Source organism: Ammodytes marinus (assembly GCF_949987685.1).
Source record: "Ammodytes marinus genome assembly, chromosome: 9".
Classification (NCBI taxonomy): domain Eukaryota; kingdom Metazoa; phylum Chordata; class Actinopteri; order Uranoscopiformes; family Ammodytidae; genus Ammodytes; species Ammodytes marinus.
This window is the reverse complement of record NC_137213.1, coordinates 22,384,028-22,402,373: the sequence shown is the minus strand read 5'-3', so window position 1 is coordinate 22,402,373 and position 18,346 is coordinate 22,384,028. Positions and strand designations below refer to the sequence as shown.

Sequence of the window (18,346 nt, the reverse complement as noted above, 5' to 3'; positions counted from 1 at the left end):
CCCATCTGCAACATTTTGGTGGGGGAATAACCACTAGACCACCTGGGAAGGGTGACGGCAAGATAAAAGTGATATACTGTAATATACATTATCCTGGTGGCTAGTTATTCCAGTTTGGAGCTGATAGAATCTGAAACCCTTTTAAAACCTATAAAGCAAACTTTGCGTAGCTTTTCTGAGTACGTTTTCGACCCCTTTCGATTTACTCTTGTCTTGTGCGCCAAAAAGGAGAAGACTCATTTCTGCCCCACGTAGCCAACATCCACCACAATTCACTGCCTCCTCCTACCTCATACTACTATGTAGGCCTAGTTTAGTCTGACTGTGCAAGAAGTTGACTACCTATCTAGACTCCAATTATAGGCCTACTATCCAGTTGCAGTAGCAGAGTTATCACCTTTTTCTCCTTTACTAGGCCAGGCTGAGCGCTTAAGTAAGGCTTAACACAAAAAAGGCTTTCCCTGACGGGGAATCGAACCCCGGCCGCGGCGGTGAGAGCGCCGAATCCTAACCACTAGACTACCAGGGAGCCGTGAGCACACTGTCATGAGTATTTTACTTATTCATATGTGGCTTGTGTTGTGATTGGTCTGTTTCAGAGTTAAACTGATCGTAGCCTAGGCCTACCTGAGATCCTTTAATAAAAAACAGTACATGACTATGGGCCGGTTTCGCAGACATGGATTAAGCCTAGTTCTGGACTAAATTGTACTTTCAATGGACAATCTCCATTCAAAATTCCATTTAGTCCAGGACTAGGCTTAATCCATGTCTGTGAAACTGGCCCTATAACTTTTAACATACTGAAACCGAGAATTAGAGGACACAAGTCCACTAAATGCCATCTAACCCATTTATGACTGCGGAAAAATGATGGGCTAGTTTTTTCAGAGACTAGCTTGAAAATAACCAAAAAGTGATCTGGTTGGTGCACTTTTATAACTGTCTGTGTTTTTATTCTTTTTTTAATCTGTCTGAATGTTGTCTTTTATGCAACTCATCATGAGTAGAACATCCTGGCTTACAGACAGTATGTTTAGTCCCCTCTTGACTTCCCCCGCGTAAACAACTACCATAGAGAATGAACTGTAGGCTATCAGTTTAGAGAGAGGGCGGGGTGCGGGAGGTCCCGGGTTCAAATCCCGGACGAGCCCAGTTTTTCTTGTCACAGCTGGTCTGTCGTCGTAACCGTAGACTATAAGAAATGTCGGTGTCCCACAATGATGAAAACCAGTGATTTATGTAAAATTAGCCTCTTCTGCTGTTCTTAGTAATACATATATTTTTCATTTAGGAGGAATCTGATGTTCAAAGTAGATGTAGGCTATTGTCTTACTTGTAGGCCTACACATGTTGACATAGGCCTAGTTAAATGAATAGCCTATAGTTATAGGTGTATATACACAGGTAGTAATATATGATTTCCAGGTTATAAACGGTAAGTTTAAAATGTAGCCTACTGATTGTGGTCTGATTATAGTTAAGTAGTTATAGTTTGCTGGCCTTCCAAAAAAATCTATGTCAGACAGCTTCAGCTAATTCAGAACGCTGCTGCTCGAGTCCTCACTAGGACCAAAAAAGTGGATCACATTACCCCAGTTCTGAGGTCTTTACACTGGCTTCCAGTCACTCAAAGAATTGATTTCAAAATACTGTTGTTGGTTTATAAAGCACTAAATGGTTTAGGGCCAAAATACATTAGCCTACTGATATGCTGACCGTGTTATGAACCGTCCAGAGCCCTTCGAGGTCGTCTGGGACAGGTCTACTTACAGTCCCTAGAGTTAGGACTAAACAAGGAGAAGCAGCTTTTAGTTATTATGCGCCAAAAATCTGGAACAAACTCCCAGAAAACTTGAGGTCTGCTGCAACCCTCAGTTCTTTTAAATCGAGTCTGAAGACTTTTTTGTTTCCATTTTAACCTGCAATTTTTATTTTATTTGACAAAAATCTGGAACAAACTCCCAGAAAACTTGAGGTCTGCTGCAACCCTCAGTTCTTTTAAATCGAGTCTGAAGAGTCCCTCAGTTCTTTTAAATCGAGTCTGAAGACTTTTTTGTTTCCATTTTAACCTGCAATTTTTATTTTATTTGCCAAAAATCTGGAACAAACTCCCAGAAAACTTGAGGTCTGCTGCAACCCTCAGTTCTTTTAAATCGAGTCTGAAGACTTTTTTGTTTCCATTTTAACCTGCAATTTTTATTTTATTTGCTTCATTTATTCGCTTTTAAATGTTTTATAATGTGTTTTATGTATTCTAATCTTGCCCCTGTAAAGCACTTTGAGTGGCCTTGTGTCTGAATTGTGCTATATAAATAAACTTGCCTTGCCTTGCCTTGCCTTGCCTTAAGAGTTACAAGTTCAACAGTCTTACGGCCTGCAGGATAAAGCCATGTCCTTGATCCGGTGCGGACCAGATGCTTCTGTACCGTCTATCTACCACAGTGGTTGCCTTTCTGACGTCATCACTGGAACTCAATCCATTTGAACTGTGAACTGCAAGGCAAAGGTACGACAGTCTGTGACATTATCAGTGTTGTAAATGCATGTAAAGCCAAGAAGAACAGATGGAAATGTAAAGTGTGTAAAAGGAACAAAATAGGTAAGATTCAAACAGAAAGCATTTCATCGGTCATACCTCTTGATTGCTTGCTGCAAGTCGATCTAAAAAAAGGTTTTCTCTTGATCTTATTGTACTGCTAATTAAACTAATGACATTAAACATATGCACCCAACAAGGAGAAAGAGAATACATTAAAGGAGGCAGATCATTATAAAAATACGATGGAGTAAAACAATTGACCCCGACGTGATTTGAACACGCAACCTTCTGATCTGGAGTCAGACGCGCTACCGTTGCGCCACGAGGTCTGACACATCTTGCCTGTAATGACACTACATAGCCATGCACACACATCTCCAACGTCAATGAGAAAAGTGACTTTAAAATAGTTACTTATAGTTTAAGAATCTTGATAATAAGCTGCTTATTTTAATCACCTGTATTGTATGAAGCAGGAAGAGATCTAGAATGTGCAGGACAAGTCGTCCTCCAGGAGAGGATTGAGAAATGCTGGCGTGGTGTATCCCTGCAGCTAGCAAATTAGCTAACGTCACAATTGGTCAGGATCATAGATAGCATATAAAAGGTCATATCAGGATGCTGAGTGTAGTTGGCTATTGGAGGTTAGTTGGACTAGGCACTTATTCTTTGCTATAATCGTTTTTAGAAAGTCTGAGTTTTCTTCAATAGCTCAGGGGTCATGTGACCAAGTGACAGTAAATACAAATAGGAAACACACATTTAATTGGATTGTATTACACCTATGATCATCCTCATAGGTATAGATAGCATATCCATTGCAGTAAGTGGTAAGCTTCTAGGCCTTCCTTTGTATGGATTAGGCTACTAATGATTTTAAACTGTTTTTCTCCTCCTTGAAAAAATAAATCTAGTAAAATTACAAGACAAATGTATACAGATATTTCCAGGAAATTGTTGTTTTGATGCTACTGAATTGCTCCTAATTGTTATCATTTTAGCCTTTTGGCTTTCGACTTCTGATTTTGTCCCTTTGTTTTTGTTCTTTGTTAGCCTATATTGTATCTGATGAATGCAGAATGTGTGTTTTCTTCCCCTAAGAGAGTTTTGTATTGTATTTTGTTTATCAATAAAATAAAAATGCAGTTTCACTGCAATGTTGCAGTGGAGATATATGCACTAACTCCGATTTATTTGAGCTTATTATTATTTTATGTATTTATTCATAGGCCTACATGTTTCTCCACGTCTTCCATAATAATGAGCTGCTACTGTTATGGCTGATCACGATTTACCTTTTCAAGTCCTCAACCTTGGAAATAGTAACTGTTTACTGCGCCACCACCAGGTGGTGGTGTACCCAGGGTTTAAAAGATTTTCAACATCCAAAGATACGTCACGTCCAGTAGGACAAAGTATCAATTTTGGGGGTATTTTGCTCAAAGATGCCAATGCGCACTATAGAAATAAACAACTGTTTATTTGAATACAGTTGTGCAATTTTGTTTGCTATGTGCAGGTATAATTTTACAGACAGTACAAAACACAATTAAAGAAAACTTCTACTGTTTTGGTGCAATACTATGCAGACACACTAAATACAAATAATAGACCATACACTTGTGTAGGCAAATCAAGTGCAAATTCAACTTTTTAAAGTTCCTTTATGGATGGGGGGCTGTGATTATTGTGGACAATAGGCCTACTGTGATGCGATAGCCTATAATTCATTAATGGTTATTATTAGCCTATACTTGCTTGATTTCTTTTTAAATACAGGTCGTTTTGGAACATGTCTTTCCCAATTTAAAACATAAAAATAAAGCAGCATTGAAAATTCAGAAAATAAATCTTGTTGGCCTACACTAGCATGCCGTTCTACAAATAACTCAATAGTTGAAATAATAAATACAATGTGTTTTCCCCTTAAAATGTCTAAATGCATTTCAAAGACAGTAACAGTGTGGCACTTCTTTAAACTTACTGAAACTTGCAGGGGCCATCACTCTCATGTATTCATCAGACTTTTCTTTGCGCTGTCTGAGCTGATGGATAGGTTGTGTTGCCACAGTGATGTGGAGTCTTAAACTGTCCTAGCTTTGCCAGCACTTATTTCTGTACAGCTAAATATCCCCATAGAAACATCGCTGCGTTTATTTTCGCCACCAGTTCAATTCAATGTTGGCTTGCTCCTGCTTACTCTCCCGCACACATGCCTTAGTCATGTGCAGGCCCCTGATCTCCTTGCAAGGGTCAGGGGCCTATCACGAGCCAGTCAATTATTTCTTTTTTGGAATAGCATTGTTCAGGGCCTTCGAAGATCGGGGCCCCACATTTAGCTTGTTAAAAAAAAAAAAAAAAAAAAGTATGGGCCCCCCTCTGCCTTGAGCCCCCCCACGACTGTATCACTTTTCCCCCCAGTCCGTCGGCCCTGCCTATAAGTGTGATAAAACATGATAGAAACTATCAAAACAGACATTGGGCAGGATTTTTACCTGTTCCGCCTTTGTAGGCGCATACACATTCACCCATCTGTTGCTCTGCATGTGCACCAAAAGTGAGACGGGTGCCGGTTTGTAGCGTTCTCTCTTCTGATTGGTTATCAGTAGTGGGATCCCGAAAAGTTTATTTGCCGATTACATGCAGAGCGAGTGACTGAGAGATCGGCTTTATGAGATGTGCATTGCGCACACTAGGCTATATAAGTGATCACTTTATGAATAAAGAGCGATTTAACACTTATATTAACATAAATAAATCGCTTACTTCACCTTTAAAAACACTGAATACGGAATAATTCAATACAAAAAATATAACTTGCATGCTGTAATGTCATGTCTATACAGTGTATAGACATGACATCATGCATCAATAAAAAAAGCCAATAGCATCTCTGATACAAATTATCAATCAATAGTCAGCAACATGTCACAATAATTTTAATAATAAAGTCATAGCAAAGGAATAAATATTCCATATTTTTCTTTTTCGAGTGGGATCTCACAATAACTAAGAGTATTTTTGTACCAAAGTATTCCAATATATTCACATTATATGCAAGTTTTCTAACCACTTGTGTTTCTTTGTGTTTGAATCAGTTTTTATTTTATTTGAAAAAACAACGGACTTGTGTAAAAATTCAAATGAAAAGTATGATTCAAATGTATTTTCCCATCACATGATACCATTCTAAACAGCTTGAGATCTCTGCTATACAACAGAGAAGAAAAAAAAGAAGATCAGAGCTATTTGATTACAAAATTGATTAAAATGTTAATACAGGGATTTAAATACAAAATCAATGTATGCAATTTCATTGATGCAGCAGTTCTGTAATATTGTCCTGCAACCTTCCATTCATAAGACAGAATATTTTGGCTGTATAAATTGATAGTAGCAGTTATATTACCATGTTTGTTACATCCATGTCCAGGACACCCGATTGAGGCTGGATGAGGCTTATTATTTACAGAAGGAAAGGGTTGACGAAAACACTGCAATTTTGAATTTAACATACCAATGTGAAAATAGCCACTATACCTGCCCTATCCATATACGTTTTTGTAATGTTGTTCATGCATTTTCACATTTATATTTAAAATGTAATATTATGCTGATCAAAACACATGTATATTACTGAACAAATTACGAGTAAGCTACAAAGTTAAAACTGGCATTCTTTTCAGAAAATTATTTACCAGAAAACATATTTAAATTGCTTTTAAATGTTATATGTAATAGTTATCGTGATATGTTGTCTTTGTTATCAGATAATCAGAGAAAAATAAAGTTAACCAAAAAAATCAGCAGTAGGCTATTAATTAACATTGTGGTAAATCTAATATATCCACATGGTGCCTATATAAGTTCTTAATAATGCATCAAATATTGTGATCTCATCATATTGTTTTTGCATATAGCCTGCCCTATAACATCTTCCTGTAAAGTAGGCTAGCAGAGGTGGGTCGTAACGCGCTACATTTACTCCGTTACAAATACTTGAGTAACTTTTTGAATAAATTGTAATTTTAGGAGTAGTTTTATTGCAACATACTTTTACTTTTACTTGAGTAAATATTTTAAGAAAGAACGGTACTTTTACGCCGTTCCATTTGGCTACGTGACGGTCGTTACCTTATTTTTTTATATATTTTATTTATTACATGCGAGAGCTATTTCTCTCATGATTTCTCTCCCCGGGGACGTCTTCAGCCAACATCTCTATCACGTGACTATTTCAACCAATAAAAACCACATTACAAAAGCTTGCCAATCAAATGCAGCCACTTCAGTCACATGACAAGTGTTGTCATGTTGTCATAGGGCTCAACCATGGGCTCAACAATGTCCGCGGACTTTTTTAAAGGCTGCGGTTCCGCACCGATGTTGTGGCCGTGCCATGTAGGTTAAACGCATATTTTACCGACTATCTGGGTGAGTCGAGAAAATGGAAGAAACCGCTGATTCCGAGGAGCAATAGCCACACCCCTGGCCTCAAATACACACTCACACAATCACAGTGACACAGACTCCCACACACTCGCAATTACAGAGAAACTGTTCTTCTTTGACACATGTCCTGTTCTCCCTGTAGCCTACTCACTTTGCATGCCCCAGTCTGGCTGTGTGAGAGTCTGAGAGTGGTCTCTTTGTTCAGCCACTCTGTAGTTTCATACGTTAAGTGAGTGTGCCAGCAGGTTTTGATGTGTAACGAAGTTTAATTTTGTGTTTTATATTTTTGGGGCTAAACACAACCTAGATAATTTTCTCAGGGCCAGTGACATATTGTAGGAATTTGTTTTAAAATGTGTATGTGCAAAACAATTGCAACAGTGTTATAAGGGTTTTAATTAATATAATTTTGGACAAGCCTAATTTATTATCATTTTATTTGAAGGCTGATGTAGGCCTATTTAATTTGGCAGATAATTAATTTATTATTGTTTGAGTTCAAGGGTTATTCATTTGATTTTTAAATACCTTATTTATTGTTTTATTTAAAATTATGTTATTTAACATATCTTTATTTGAACATTGCTGTTTTATATTATGTTCGTGTCTATTCTGTACCGTTTGTGTTGCTCTGTATATTTCAAAAATAAATCCGGAGTAATGCAGTAGGCCTACTTGTACTCTTGAGTACTTGAGTAGTCTTTTCACTGCATACTTTTTTACTCTTACTCAAGTAGTAATTTGTATGAGTACTTTTACTTCTACTTGAGTAATTATAATCTTAAAGTAACTTACTTTTACTTGAGTACATTTTTTGGCTACTCTGCCCACCTCTGTAGGCTAGTGACATCAATAAGTTTAGTAGAGTGAAAAAATACGCTACTCAGTACTCTCCTTGTGGTGCAAAATAAATAGCCTAATGTGACAAAGATGTTTCATAGCCTTTTCAAATTATTTATAAAACATAAACGTAGCCTATATAGACTTCTACTTATTTATACTAACGTGTATCACGATACTCATTCCTCTGACGCCAAGTTTGCATTAAAGGTTCACAAAACCTAGCTGCAACGCTAAGTTTATTTTCATAGCAGAGGTAATTCCTATTTTATCCATGGAGTGGCAGTATACCTTTGGTTGGATTTGACCCCTAAAAAGTAACAGAAGAAGAAAGAGCGGACATGACGATATTTTATATGGCCGAGGACCAATCACAGCTATAAGTGCCCGGAAATAACCCCGTTTCAAATATTGGGCGGCTGTGGGACGGAGGTGAGTTGGATTCTGTTGTCAGTGAGATAAACAAACTAAAAATAAGAAAAGTAAGACAGTTGACAGTATATTTGTGCACGTCTCGATACAATGGGGATATCATTATATAGAGAACACTATATAATCATTAGATAGCGCGAGATAGTCAATTGCTAAAGCTTTAACGTTGCATTCATTTTTGCTTTTGTCGTAACAACACAGAAAATTGCCAAAATGGAGTCCAATATGTCCAGACTTTTTCTTGTTGGAATCTCTGTCCAAATCAGTCGAAGTGATGGTGAGCTGATTAAAATAAATATGAAAATATCGCGTTCACCTTTTAAATAATAGCATGGTATGTTGTTAATAACTTTGCTGTGATGTGGGCACCAGGTCGGGTTCATTCGGCAGTGGTAAAAACTGTTGATAACGCCAAGTCCACGGTTCTTGTAGAGTGGCATGAGAAGAACATATGCCGTGGAAAGGAGGTGAGTGAGCGATCCCATAAACACAGAAAATACATATATTTCACACAAGTAAAAATATGAGCCAGGAGCGCTGGAGGTCAGTCAGTCAGAGACGAATCCGTCTCTAACGTTATAACGCTTGGTACGAAAATGATTTTATGTAGGCCAGAGTCACATATTGAATAGTAATTAACAACGTTTTAAACCAATTTTAGATACACCAAACAGAAAGCTGCCTTGTATGCTATAGCAGCCATATCAACTGCACTTGAAGGACACCGATCCTTAAACGATGTATGTCATTAGTCACAGAGTCACAAGTGACATAAGCACACTCTTAGTTTCTTCCTACTGGCTTTTAGTTGTGTATTTAAATGACTTTAAAAAAATAATGCCATACCAAACTCTAAACTGCCGATTAGTTAGTTTGCACCCTTATAACTATAATTACCACATACGAAAATAACACTTCCTGTATTTCTCTTGGCTGGTTGTTTGTGATTTAGGTTGACTGGAATGAGCTAAGTGCACTCAATCCAGAGCTTATGGAGCATATAAATTCTGCCACCAACAAAGCTGCTGTCACACCCCTTCCTGCTGCAGACAAGGTAAGTGTTCCATTACATTTTCACATGGCATAGACGTTTTACAAATGTGTTTATCCTTTTGGATTGGGAAACATTGGTTGAAACTGGATATAAGGGACTTGTACTTTCGTGTTATAGTTTCAATAACGAATGCAGGACCCAATTTTTTCCCCTCTCCGTTTGTCTCCTGTAGAAGTATGATGGTCGACTACGCTCCTCCAGGATTCCTGCCCCTCCCTCCTGTATGTAAATATATTTTAATGTTTGTTCTTTTTAAATGGACATGTCTTGTAGTGTGTCTTCTAACGGCTTGTTTCATTCCAAAAGCCTCTGGTTCAACACTCATCAATGCTGAAGAGTCAGGTCGGCATGTCATGCATGTTCTTCTTCACTAAAGCAAATTAGTTCATTTTTCTAATCACTAATTTATGATGATTCTGAATGAGATTGGGGTTAAAATGGGTTGGGGGGGGGGGGATGGGAAACACAATCCACATTGAACTGGACCTGTGCTCTATGGCCATTGGTGATTTATACATCAGTAACAATCTTCTATAAGATTGAATTATTGGTGGCACAAGGATGGTTGATGGGACAACTTTGGGTATGCATTTGCAAATATAATCATCTAATGCTGGGCTTACACTACTCAACTTTTCATGCGATTTGACAGTCGCTGACAATTTTTTCAACGTCGGACTGAAATCACTGAGTCTTGCTGGAGTTGTGGCTCGTGCCTGTAATCTCAGTCGTTTGGTGTAAAGTGTTCATCCGACCCGATTTCAGTCTCCTTCCCGTCTTGACGTTAAGACATTATCAAACATGTTTGATATTATCGTTAGTCTTGAGGGGTTGGCTCAAGTGAAATGACGTGAACACTGTCACACTCTCTAGCACCAACATGACGCAGGAGGAGCGGCATTAGTCGCGACCTGTGTCTGCCTGTGAGGCACTTTTTTCGGACGCTTTTAGTTAGCAGCCTCGGCTGGAGAACCAGGCTGACACCCAGTCCATTTTACCTGCTAAAAAAATACTTTTTATTTGACTGAAATCACTTTCATCTCCGGTAGCAAGATTGGACATAATATTAATCTCAAAAGGAATCTAGTTGTAGTCTTGCAATATGAGACCCCCTGTCTTTTCAAAATGCCATTCTGTGACATTCTGTGAAAACTCAGAGAACTAATGGCTAATATTCTTCAGGTGTGAGTTGATTGTCTTTCGATGTGAGAGGGTGTCAGTCTGCAGTCTTTTAAAAGTCCTCTAGTGTAAACCCAGCATAACACGCTTAATCTCACAGTTTTCAGTACCTAGCTTAATCCCTCACAGCCCACTTCTGTTACCCTGGGTCTCTGGATAACCTTGTTTCCTTTCTGAAAAGTAAACTTGCTGCTTTGATCGCTTTTGATTTGGCAGACTTTAGCCATGCACAGTTTTCCTTTGTCATTGCACCATTTAACCCCTGAAGGAAAAAACCTTCACTTACTCTCATACCGCAGCTATCTGACTGGAATTTCTCTTGCTTTCAGTTGTTCGGTCTCAGTCCAGGCAGACGTGTATGTTCCAGGCCCCGGCTAATGTTTCTGCCCCAGTTCCGACCTGTGGGTCTTCTAAGAAGAAGCTGGAGACGAACCAGCCCGATATCGCCCCTTCATCAGTCCTCACAAACTCTGGTTGGTAGTGATCTTCTGAAAAACATAATTGAAAAAGGAAATTCACAAACTTAAAAATAATAAATATTTGAGTCAAACTGATAAAAGCCACATGTCAATTTAACATGTTCTCCGTTAAATGTCATTGCAAGTCCTGCCTGTACAGTATATTTTGCACATCCATGATGTGTACACAAATGACACATACGTATCTACCGGTAAATCATGAGATATGGAACACGTCTTTGAGTAGACTTTCAGTTATTTTCCAAGTACAAATTGGTCTTTAAATACTTTTATTTTGTCTGTTATTCGGAAATATTTGTCATCCTTATTAACTCCAGTGCATTCTCCTGTCTTATCTAGGGTTCCTCAATAAGCAGCGTAGAAAGAACGAGGTAAAACCAGCACAGCCTCAGGCAGAGGCAGTAAAGGAAAACGATGAACCTCTGCTGCCTTCGGCCAAAGGTCAGAAACAAATTATTACATTGACAGAATATCATGTATGTATGATTACTCGGGTTGTTTTTAAGTCAGCCTTGTTTTGTATGTTTGAACTGAACCCTGGAGTGTTTAACCCCTTCCTTGGTGCAGTTTGTTTGGACTTGTCTGAATTATACAACCAGACAAGTTAACCCTGGAACACTACATCACAGCATATGCTCATATGCGCCGCCCGCTAGAAACTGCTGATATTGTAACACCGGCTGGTGGAGGAAAGTAGCGGCGATTCTAGTTAGCAGTAGCTTTGACGAACAAGGGGAGCGTGTAACACGTACAACACCAGGGGCCTCTACGAATAGTCAAATCTCCTAACCTTTATGCCTCCTTTACTTAACCTTAACCCTAAACGTCATCGGGTCAAGGAGAGATGAAAAGGTGCTTCCTTTCAAACATAGGAAAAGACAGCACTGTTTAAAATGAATTCGACTCCACTTTTCCTAACCGACGTCATTGCGCGATGGCGAGTATTGCTGAGGTGAGTCTCTAGCGTGAAACTACACTATTTTACGAAAATGGACTACAACAAGCGTTCGTTCGATCCATGCGTAATATTGATTTAAATCAGGTTGTCGCCAACAGAGTGAGAATCACTCAGGTCGGACTTGGCCAAGGGGAATATTTAAGGCCACTTGAATCCCTATTCACATGTGAAAAAAAGAGGCTACACTTATGTTGTTGAAATGAACTGCCCCCAGTAGTCTTCATTAAATGTGAAGTTGGCATTATATATTCTTATGGTGTAAATTATGGGCTACAAAAATAACTATTATGATGTTGGTCTTTTGAGTTCTTTATTATCTTTATGGAGTACGCAAAAATAAAAAATGTCCAACTAACATCTGAAATGCACTAAGGATGTGGACTAGTTGTGACTACCAGAATACCACCTTAGATTTATGAACGGAGTGGAATAGCTCTACACATCGCCATAACTGCACCCTGCTTTCACACATGCAAAGGATTGATATTTGTTTTTCTCAAAGGCAGAAGAAAATCTGTGGCTCTCCCAGGCAACAAAAGGATGTCTTGTCTCGTAAAACCCACCGAAATGCAGACCAAGAGGGGAAAGGTGAGATACATTTATTCCTTTATTTAGGTTTTAATGGGAAAAGTGGGACTCGGTTGGAACTGTCTTTTCTTTTTTCTTCTTAGAAACAAGAGAAGGTCCATGTCATATTTTTAATTACTTGTTCATTCTCTTTCAGTTTGGTGAGGCTTCTCGACCACAGCAGAAGTTCTATGATATGATCCAAGACTTCAGAGAGACCATGGAAATAACCCCCATGTCAACTGCTGACAAAGTATGTTTGGCCTAACGAAACACTTTTCTTGCATGAAGCTAGTGCTGCTGGTGTTCCATTATAGCCCCTACTTACAGTACATTTTTTGTTTTTACAGATTGAAGCTCAAAGAATTTGTGTGTGTGTTCGCAAGCGGCCCCTTAACAAGCAAGGTATATTGGGAGGGACATCTTACATCCTGTATACAGTATAATTATATACATGTATAATCTAAAAGCGTAATTAATTACACTGTGGTCACTAGCTATTATGTTTTATTTTATTTGAAATGCTGACTTTGACAACATTGTATTTTGCAGAGCTTAATAGAAAGGAGATCGATGTGGTGTCTGTGCCTGGAAAAGGTGCTATGCTGGTTCATGAGACAAAACAAAAGGTGGACCTAACCAAGTACTTGGAAAACCAGGTCTTCCACTTTGACTACTCTTTCGAAGAGACCTCCACCAACGACTTGGTCTACAAGTAATAACCTCATTCATCCCTTTTTTTATTTTACGAGGTGGATCCGAGGGCAGGTTTCCCTGAATAAGAAGTGGTCTTTACAAGATCTCACTGATACCTTCTATACATTTCTTCTGGCTAGTATTTAAATTCTCAACAATAAAGTTTTTGTGAGGGGAAAGTATAGATGGCCGTGTTTCTAATACAGTATGACCTGTGTCTGGAGATGAAATGTTGGAAACTTGAGGTTAACATTCCATACATATCGTCTTTTTTTTTTCTTGGTTTTAAATTTGTGAGTGATATATTTTTATGTTTTATTAATTTTTTCTTCTTAGGTTCACAGCCAAACCGTTGGTGCAGTCCATATTTGACGGTGCCATGGCAACATGCTTCGCCTACGGCCAGACGGGAAGTGGTAAGACTCATGTAAGTATCTGCTTGCTGTATAGGGTTGACTTGTTTTGTTCAGAATTTTCCATTTATTTATTTATTTACATTTTTGCTAAAACTTTACACATTTTTTCCTTAGACCATGGGAGGTGATTTCACAGGGAAACAGCAAAACAGCGCTAAAGGAATCTATGCCTTGGCAGGTACGACCAAAACCATCCCTAGGTGCCCTATGTTGTAGTAAATTACTTAATCTGGCTAGTCACATTAACCGCAACAGGAATCATCAAAAGCAATCCAATTAGTTTTTTTTTTCATGTGCATGATTTGCTTTTATTTCAATTTACAGAATTCCTATTCCTATCCACGTTAGGGGTGTGAACGTTTACAAAAATGTCTAACCGTGTACACGACAAATTTTTTTTCGTGTACACGGTTAACCGTGACGTCATTGTCCTCGTGCGCCCGCCGTCCTGTAGGCGAGCGCACACACACATACGCGTTCGCATGTCATGTGCGCCGTCATTATCGCGCTTCATTAATTTCCTGATTAATATAGCCTATCGCTTTCTACATGTCCACGTTTATGCAGGTTGAACAGGTGTTATAAAGTTCGGGCTACTTACGCGCGTAGTTCACGTCAACCGGGTAACTTTAATCTTTAGGTTATCTTTCATCACTCTTCCTTGGCTGTGAGTCAAGCCCGAGAACGGCGCCTCCCCGTGTGTGTGTGTGTGCGTGTGTTTGCGATTATACACACACTCACACACACACGCCGAGGGACAGACAGATTGGGCAGACTAGCTTTTATCCTCCCCAAGTAGTTTATTAGTGATGTAAAATCAATAAATGCGTGTCTCCAGAACATATTTAAAAACTTTGAAAAAAAGAACATTTAAAATTTAAAGATTTTTTTTGAACGGTTTTCGTTTATTGATTTTTCCTAAACGGTTATGATTTACTAAACGGTTACTCGTGTACACGTGTACACGTGCACACCCCTAATCCACGTTAAGTCCTATTGCATATCCACTGCTTTACTCTATAACTACAGAACAATCAGGATGTACATAACTAGCCTTTTTATATGAGAACTTATATTGAATAATTTTTTTTAATTATTTTTAGCCCACGATGTTTTCACCCATCTCAACCACAGGATGTATTCTCACCTGGATCTCTGCGCCTATGTCAGCTTCTTTGAGATCTACAATGGGAAAGTAAGAAAATCCACTCCTCCTACCCCCATCGACACATGGATAATATTTGACTGAAATATAAACCTTATGCAAATGATCCTTAAAGTGAAATGTCTTGTTTTGATGTAGGTGTTTGACCTGCTGAACAAGAAGGCCAAGCTCCGGGTTCTGGAGGACGAGCATCAGCAGGTTCAGGTTGTTGGACTGGAGGAAGTCTACGTGTCCACAGCAGAAGAGGTCATCAAGATGATACAGATTGGCAGTGCATGCAGGTACTTGGATGATAAAGCCCACCTAAACCCAAATCCACTATGTACCTTTGGGGAGTTAGTTGCATTATAGTAAGCATCTGAAAAGAGTTAGACATATTTATCACTCCAAATTAAAGATATTTTCAATCATGGCAGTTCTCCGTCCGAACATGCTATAAAAACAACCATGGAGTCCGTTTGGTACGGCCACGTCCACATAGTCCTGTCACACAGTCTAGTCTGAACAACAAAACAGCTGTTTGTTTTCATAGTATTTATGAACATTCATTTTCAATCTGATTTTTGTAAATGCTTATTATTAATAATATACATATACACACACCACATTAACTTGAGTCCCTTTCCCTTCCCTCTGTCCTACTGTCTCTCCAGAACATCAGGCCAGACCTCGGCCAATGCCAACTCGTCCCGTTCTCATGCCATCCTCCAGATTAACCTGCGCCGCAACGACCGTGCCTCCACGCTGCATGGCAAATTTTCATTGGTCGATCTGGCTGGCAACGAGCGCGGCACTGATGTCAGCAGCAGTGACCGCAACACCATGATTGAGATGACGGAGATCAATCGCAGCCTGCTGGCTCTCAAGGTACACTGGGGCCGGCTGTGGAGGTTAATATCTAGCTCTAGCTACAAAGTGAAAATAGGAGGTTTTGGGGAACCCCAGTATTTCCACTGGTAGGCAAAGTCCTTTTTTTCTCCGGCGCCCCATCCAGGAGGTGCAGATAAAGTAACCCTGGCTCCTTTAAGAAAAAGACATTGCAAAGAGGAAAAATGCTGAACATTCTTAATTCTTCTGACAACTCTGCGCAAAATGTAAATGCAAAGCATCAAAAGTGATGTTGAAAAATGAAACTTCAACATGCCCTAATATCAACTCTTATGTTCTGAAGGAGTGCATCCGTTCACTTGGAATGAACAGCGATCACATTCCTTTCCGGATGAGCACTTTGACCAAGGTTCTCAGGGATTCCTTTATCGGAGCAAAGTCTAAGACCTGCATGGTACGTTAAAAACTCTTGAGTTTTGCATACAGCTGGCATTACAGTAGATGATTGAAATATTGACGGTCAAAATACAGAATGTTCTGTACACATATTTTCCCTTTTCTTCCTTCATAGATTGCTATGGTGTCTCCTGGCATGGCTTCATGTGAATACACAATGAACACACTACGTTATGCTGACAGGTTCATACTTACAAAGTGAAATTGATTCCAAAAATGTTATCATGAAAGGAATATCTTACATGTGAAGATAAAACTTTAAAAAATGTCTCTTCGGCAGAGTGAAGGAACTGAATGGCAATTCTACAGTCAGTGCAACAGCTAAGGCACAGGAGCCTATAAACAGCTCCACAGAGGAGGTCTGATTGCACAAAATGATTCCAAAATCATGTTTAATGTTGATCAAATACTATGTTGCTTACATATTTGCTGTTCCATTTTGTGTGTTGTAGGAATCTGTTGAGGATACCACTGCGTATGAGGCTATATCCAATGTAGCAGAGAAGGAGGAAGACTTTTACGTAGAGCTGCAGGTAGTTTTCTTAAATCTGCTTAAATAATTAAATAATATAGGATTTGTATGACCTCAAACATGTATCACTTTTTTTTTCTCAGAGGAGTCTTGACTATGTCAAAGTAATGGAGCAAACCTCGTTCAACATCCGGGCCAAAGTTCCAGAGCTGGTGGAGTTTGTCAAGACGTTGAATGGTTTGTACAACACCATAGTTTGACTTTGGTTTTCTGTCCGTTATTTTCACAACATACCGAAAACTAAATTCAATACTGCTGTTGAATTAAAAAAAAAAAATTGAGACTCAATTTGCCCACACCTGATGTTGGAGCTGGTGTGTTTGTTGGAAAAGCTGAAAGTTACCTTTTAAGACTTTAACTTAAACTGATCACCTTGTTATTTGACAAGTCGGTGGCTATGTGGTAGCGAGGGGGCGGTAAGAGTCTGCATGACATTTTCAAATAGTTAATCTAGTAAGCCTGTGAATACTGCATGCCTACTGTGGGGAAAAAGGAGAAGAAATCTTGTGTTGGCCAGATCAAATGTCAATAAATGCAAGGACAAAACTTAATGAAAATAAAGGACCAAAATCTGGGTGGATGCATGTGCGTTACCTTATTTATTCAGTCTTATCTGTCATCCACAGAGAGGGTTCTGGATCTGCAGAGGGCGGTGAATGAGGAGGAATTGGCAAGGCTGTGATGCTGAGAAGAACCCAATGTCAAACCCCCAAAAACTTTTGTTTTTAATGCCATTTCGTTTTTAAAGAAATGCCTATATATTAGTTGTATTAAACAGTGTTCAATAAAACTCATAACATTTTAAAATGAGTCTTGTAAGAAAGCCTTTTTATGGTTGAATGCAGCACTATGTCAATATGGATGTTTACTTTTCTACCATGACATCAGAAGTTCTGCATGTGTTAAATCCTTTTTAAAATATTTTTCTTGTATGTTGGTAGCCTGGAAATCCAGACCCATATCAACAGGCGCAGCAAATTTAATTTGCCAGCGGCAGGTCTGGATTTCCAGGCTAGTATGTTGGCTGTTGGAAATTAAAATTGAGATGGAACAAATAATTATTGTGCAACCTGCTCATTAAAACTGACTGGTTTCAAGATAAGATTTTCCACATCCTGCACTACAGCTGGAAGGAAGACGCGCAGTAGACTTGAGTAGTTTCAAAACTCATCCAAGTTGATTTAAACATGAGAGGCTTAACATAGCTGGAGAAAACGGATAACTTGTTATCTGGTGTGAAAGAAAGCCCTGATGTGATTTATATATACCATACTATATTGAGCCATATACTTTGGTTGTATTGCATTCAAAAGAAACAGGTTAATTGATAAGGCTGAGGGTTTGAATATAAAACACTCTGAACACAATGTTATGATCAGACTGTAATCTCTGCAAGATGAACATAGTTCCTTCCTGAAAATCCTGAAAAAGTATTGAATTAATCCAAAAATAAGGGCATAGTTGGTATTAAAATGTCTGAAATCAATCTTTCAAACGTCTTAAAATTGCCAATCCCTGGGAATAAGGATTTTTATGATTTTGTTCTTGTTACAATCTAGAAACTCAAGATAATTGCTAGCATCTATTTTTCAAGTAATTGAAAAATGCCTCTAGCATTGACAACGCCCAGTTTAGCATGGCAAGATCTGATATGGTCGCATATCTCGGTTTATGAATTACGTGTCACATTATTTTTGTCTTTAAGTTGAATGACTTGAAATGAAACAAAATACCAAATAAGATAAAATAT

The 18,346-nt window shown here is 38.7% G+C and overlaps 1 protein-coding gene across 2 annotated transcripts; it reads left to right on the top strand.

Annotated features, from left to right (window-relative positions):
* Window positions 1–8,471: 8,471 nt before the first annotated feature.
* kif2c (kinesin family member 2C) lies at window positions 8,472–17,354 on the top strand. Of its 2 annotated transcripts, XM_080033825.1 has the most exons (22): window positions 8,472–8,543; window positions 8,639–8,733; window positions 9,219–9,320; window positions 9,493–9,541; window positions 9,627–9,662; window positions 10,829–10,972; window positions 11,318–11,419; window positions 12,439–12,524; window positions 12,661–12,756; window positions 12,854–12,908; window positions 13,056–13,218; window positions 13,536–13,626; window positions 13,730–13,793; window positions 14,719–14,810; window positions 14,919–15,061; window positions 15,434–15,647; window positions 15,952–16,062; window positions 16,180–16,247; window positions 16,345–16,423; window positions 16,517–16,597; window positions 16,680–16,773; window positions 17,223–17,354. In XM_080033825.1, the coding sequence occupies exons 1-22, from the start codon at window positions 8,480–8,482 to the stop codon at window positions 17,276–17,278; spliced, it is 2,085 nt and encodes a 694-aa protein (XP_079889951.1). In that variant the 5' UTR covers window positions 8,472–8,479; the 3' UTR covers window positions 17,279–17,354. The 2 variants fall into 2 exon arrangements, with proteins under 2 accessions (XP_079889951.1, XP_079889952.1); XM_080033826.1 differs by lacking the exon at window positions 9,627–9,662.
* The last annotated feature ends 992 nt before the right edge of the window (window positions 17,355–18,346 follow it).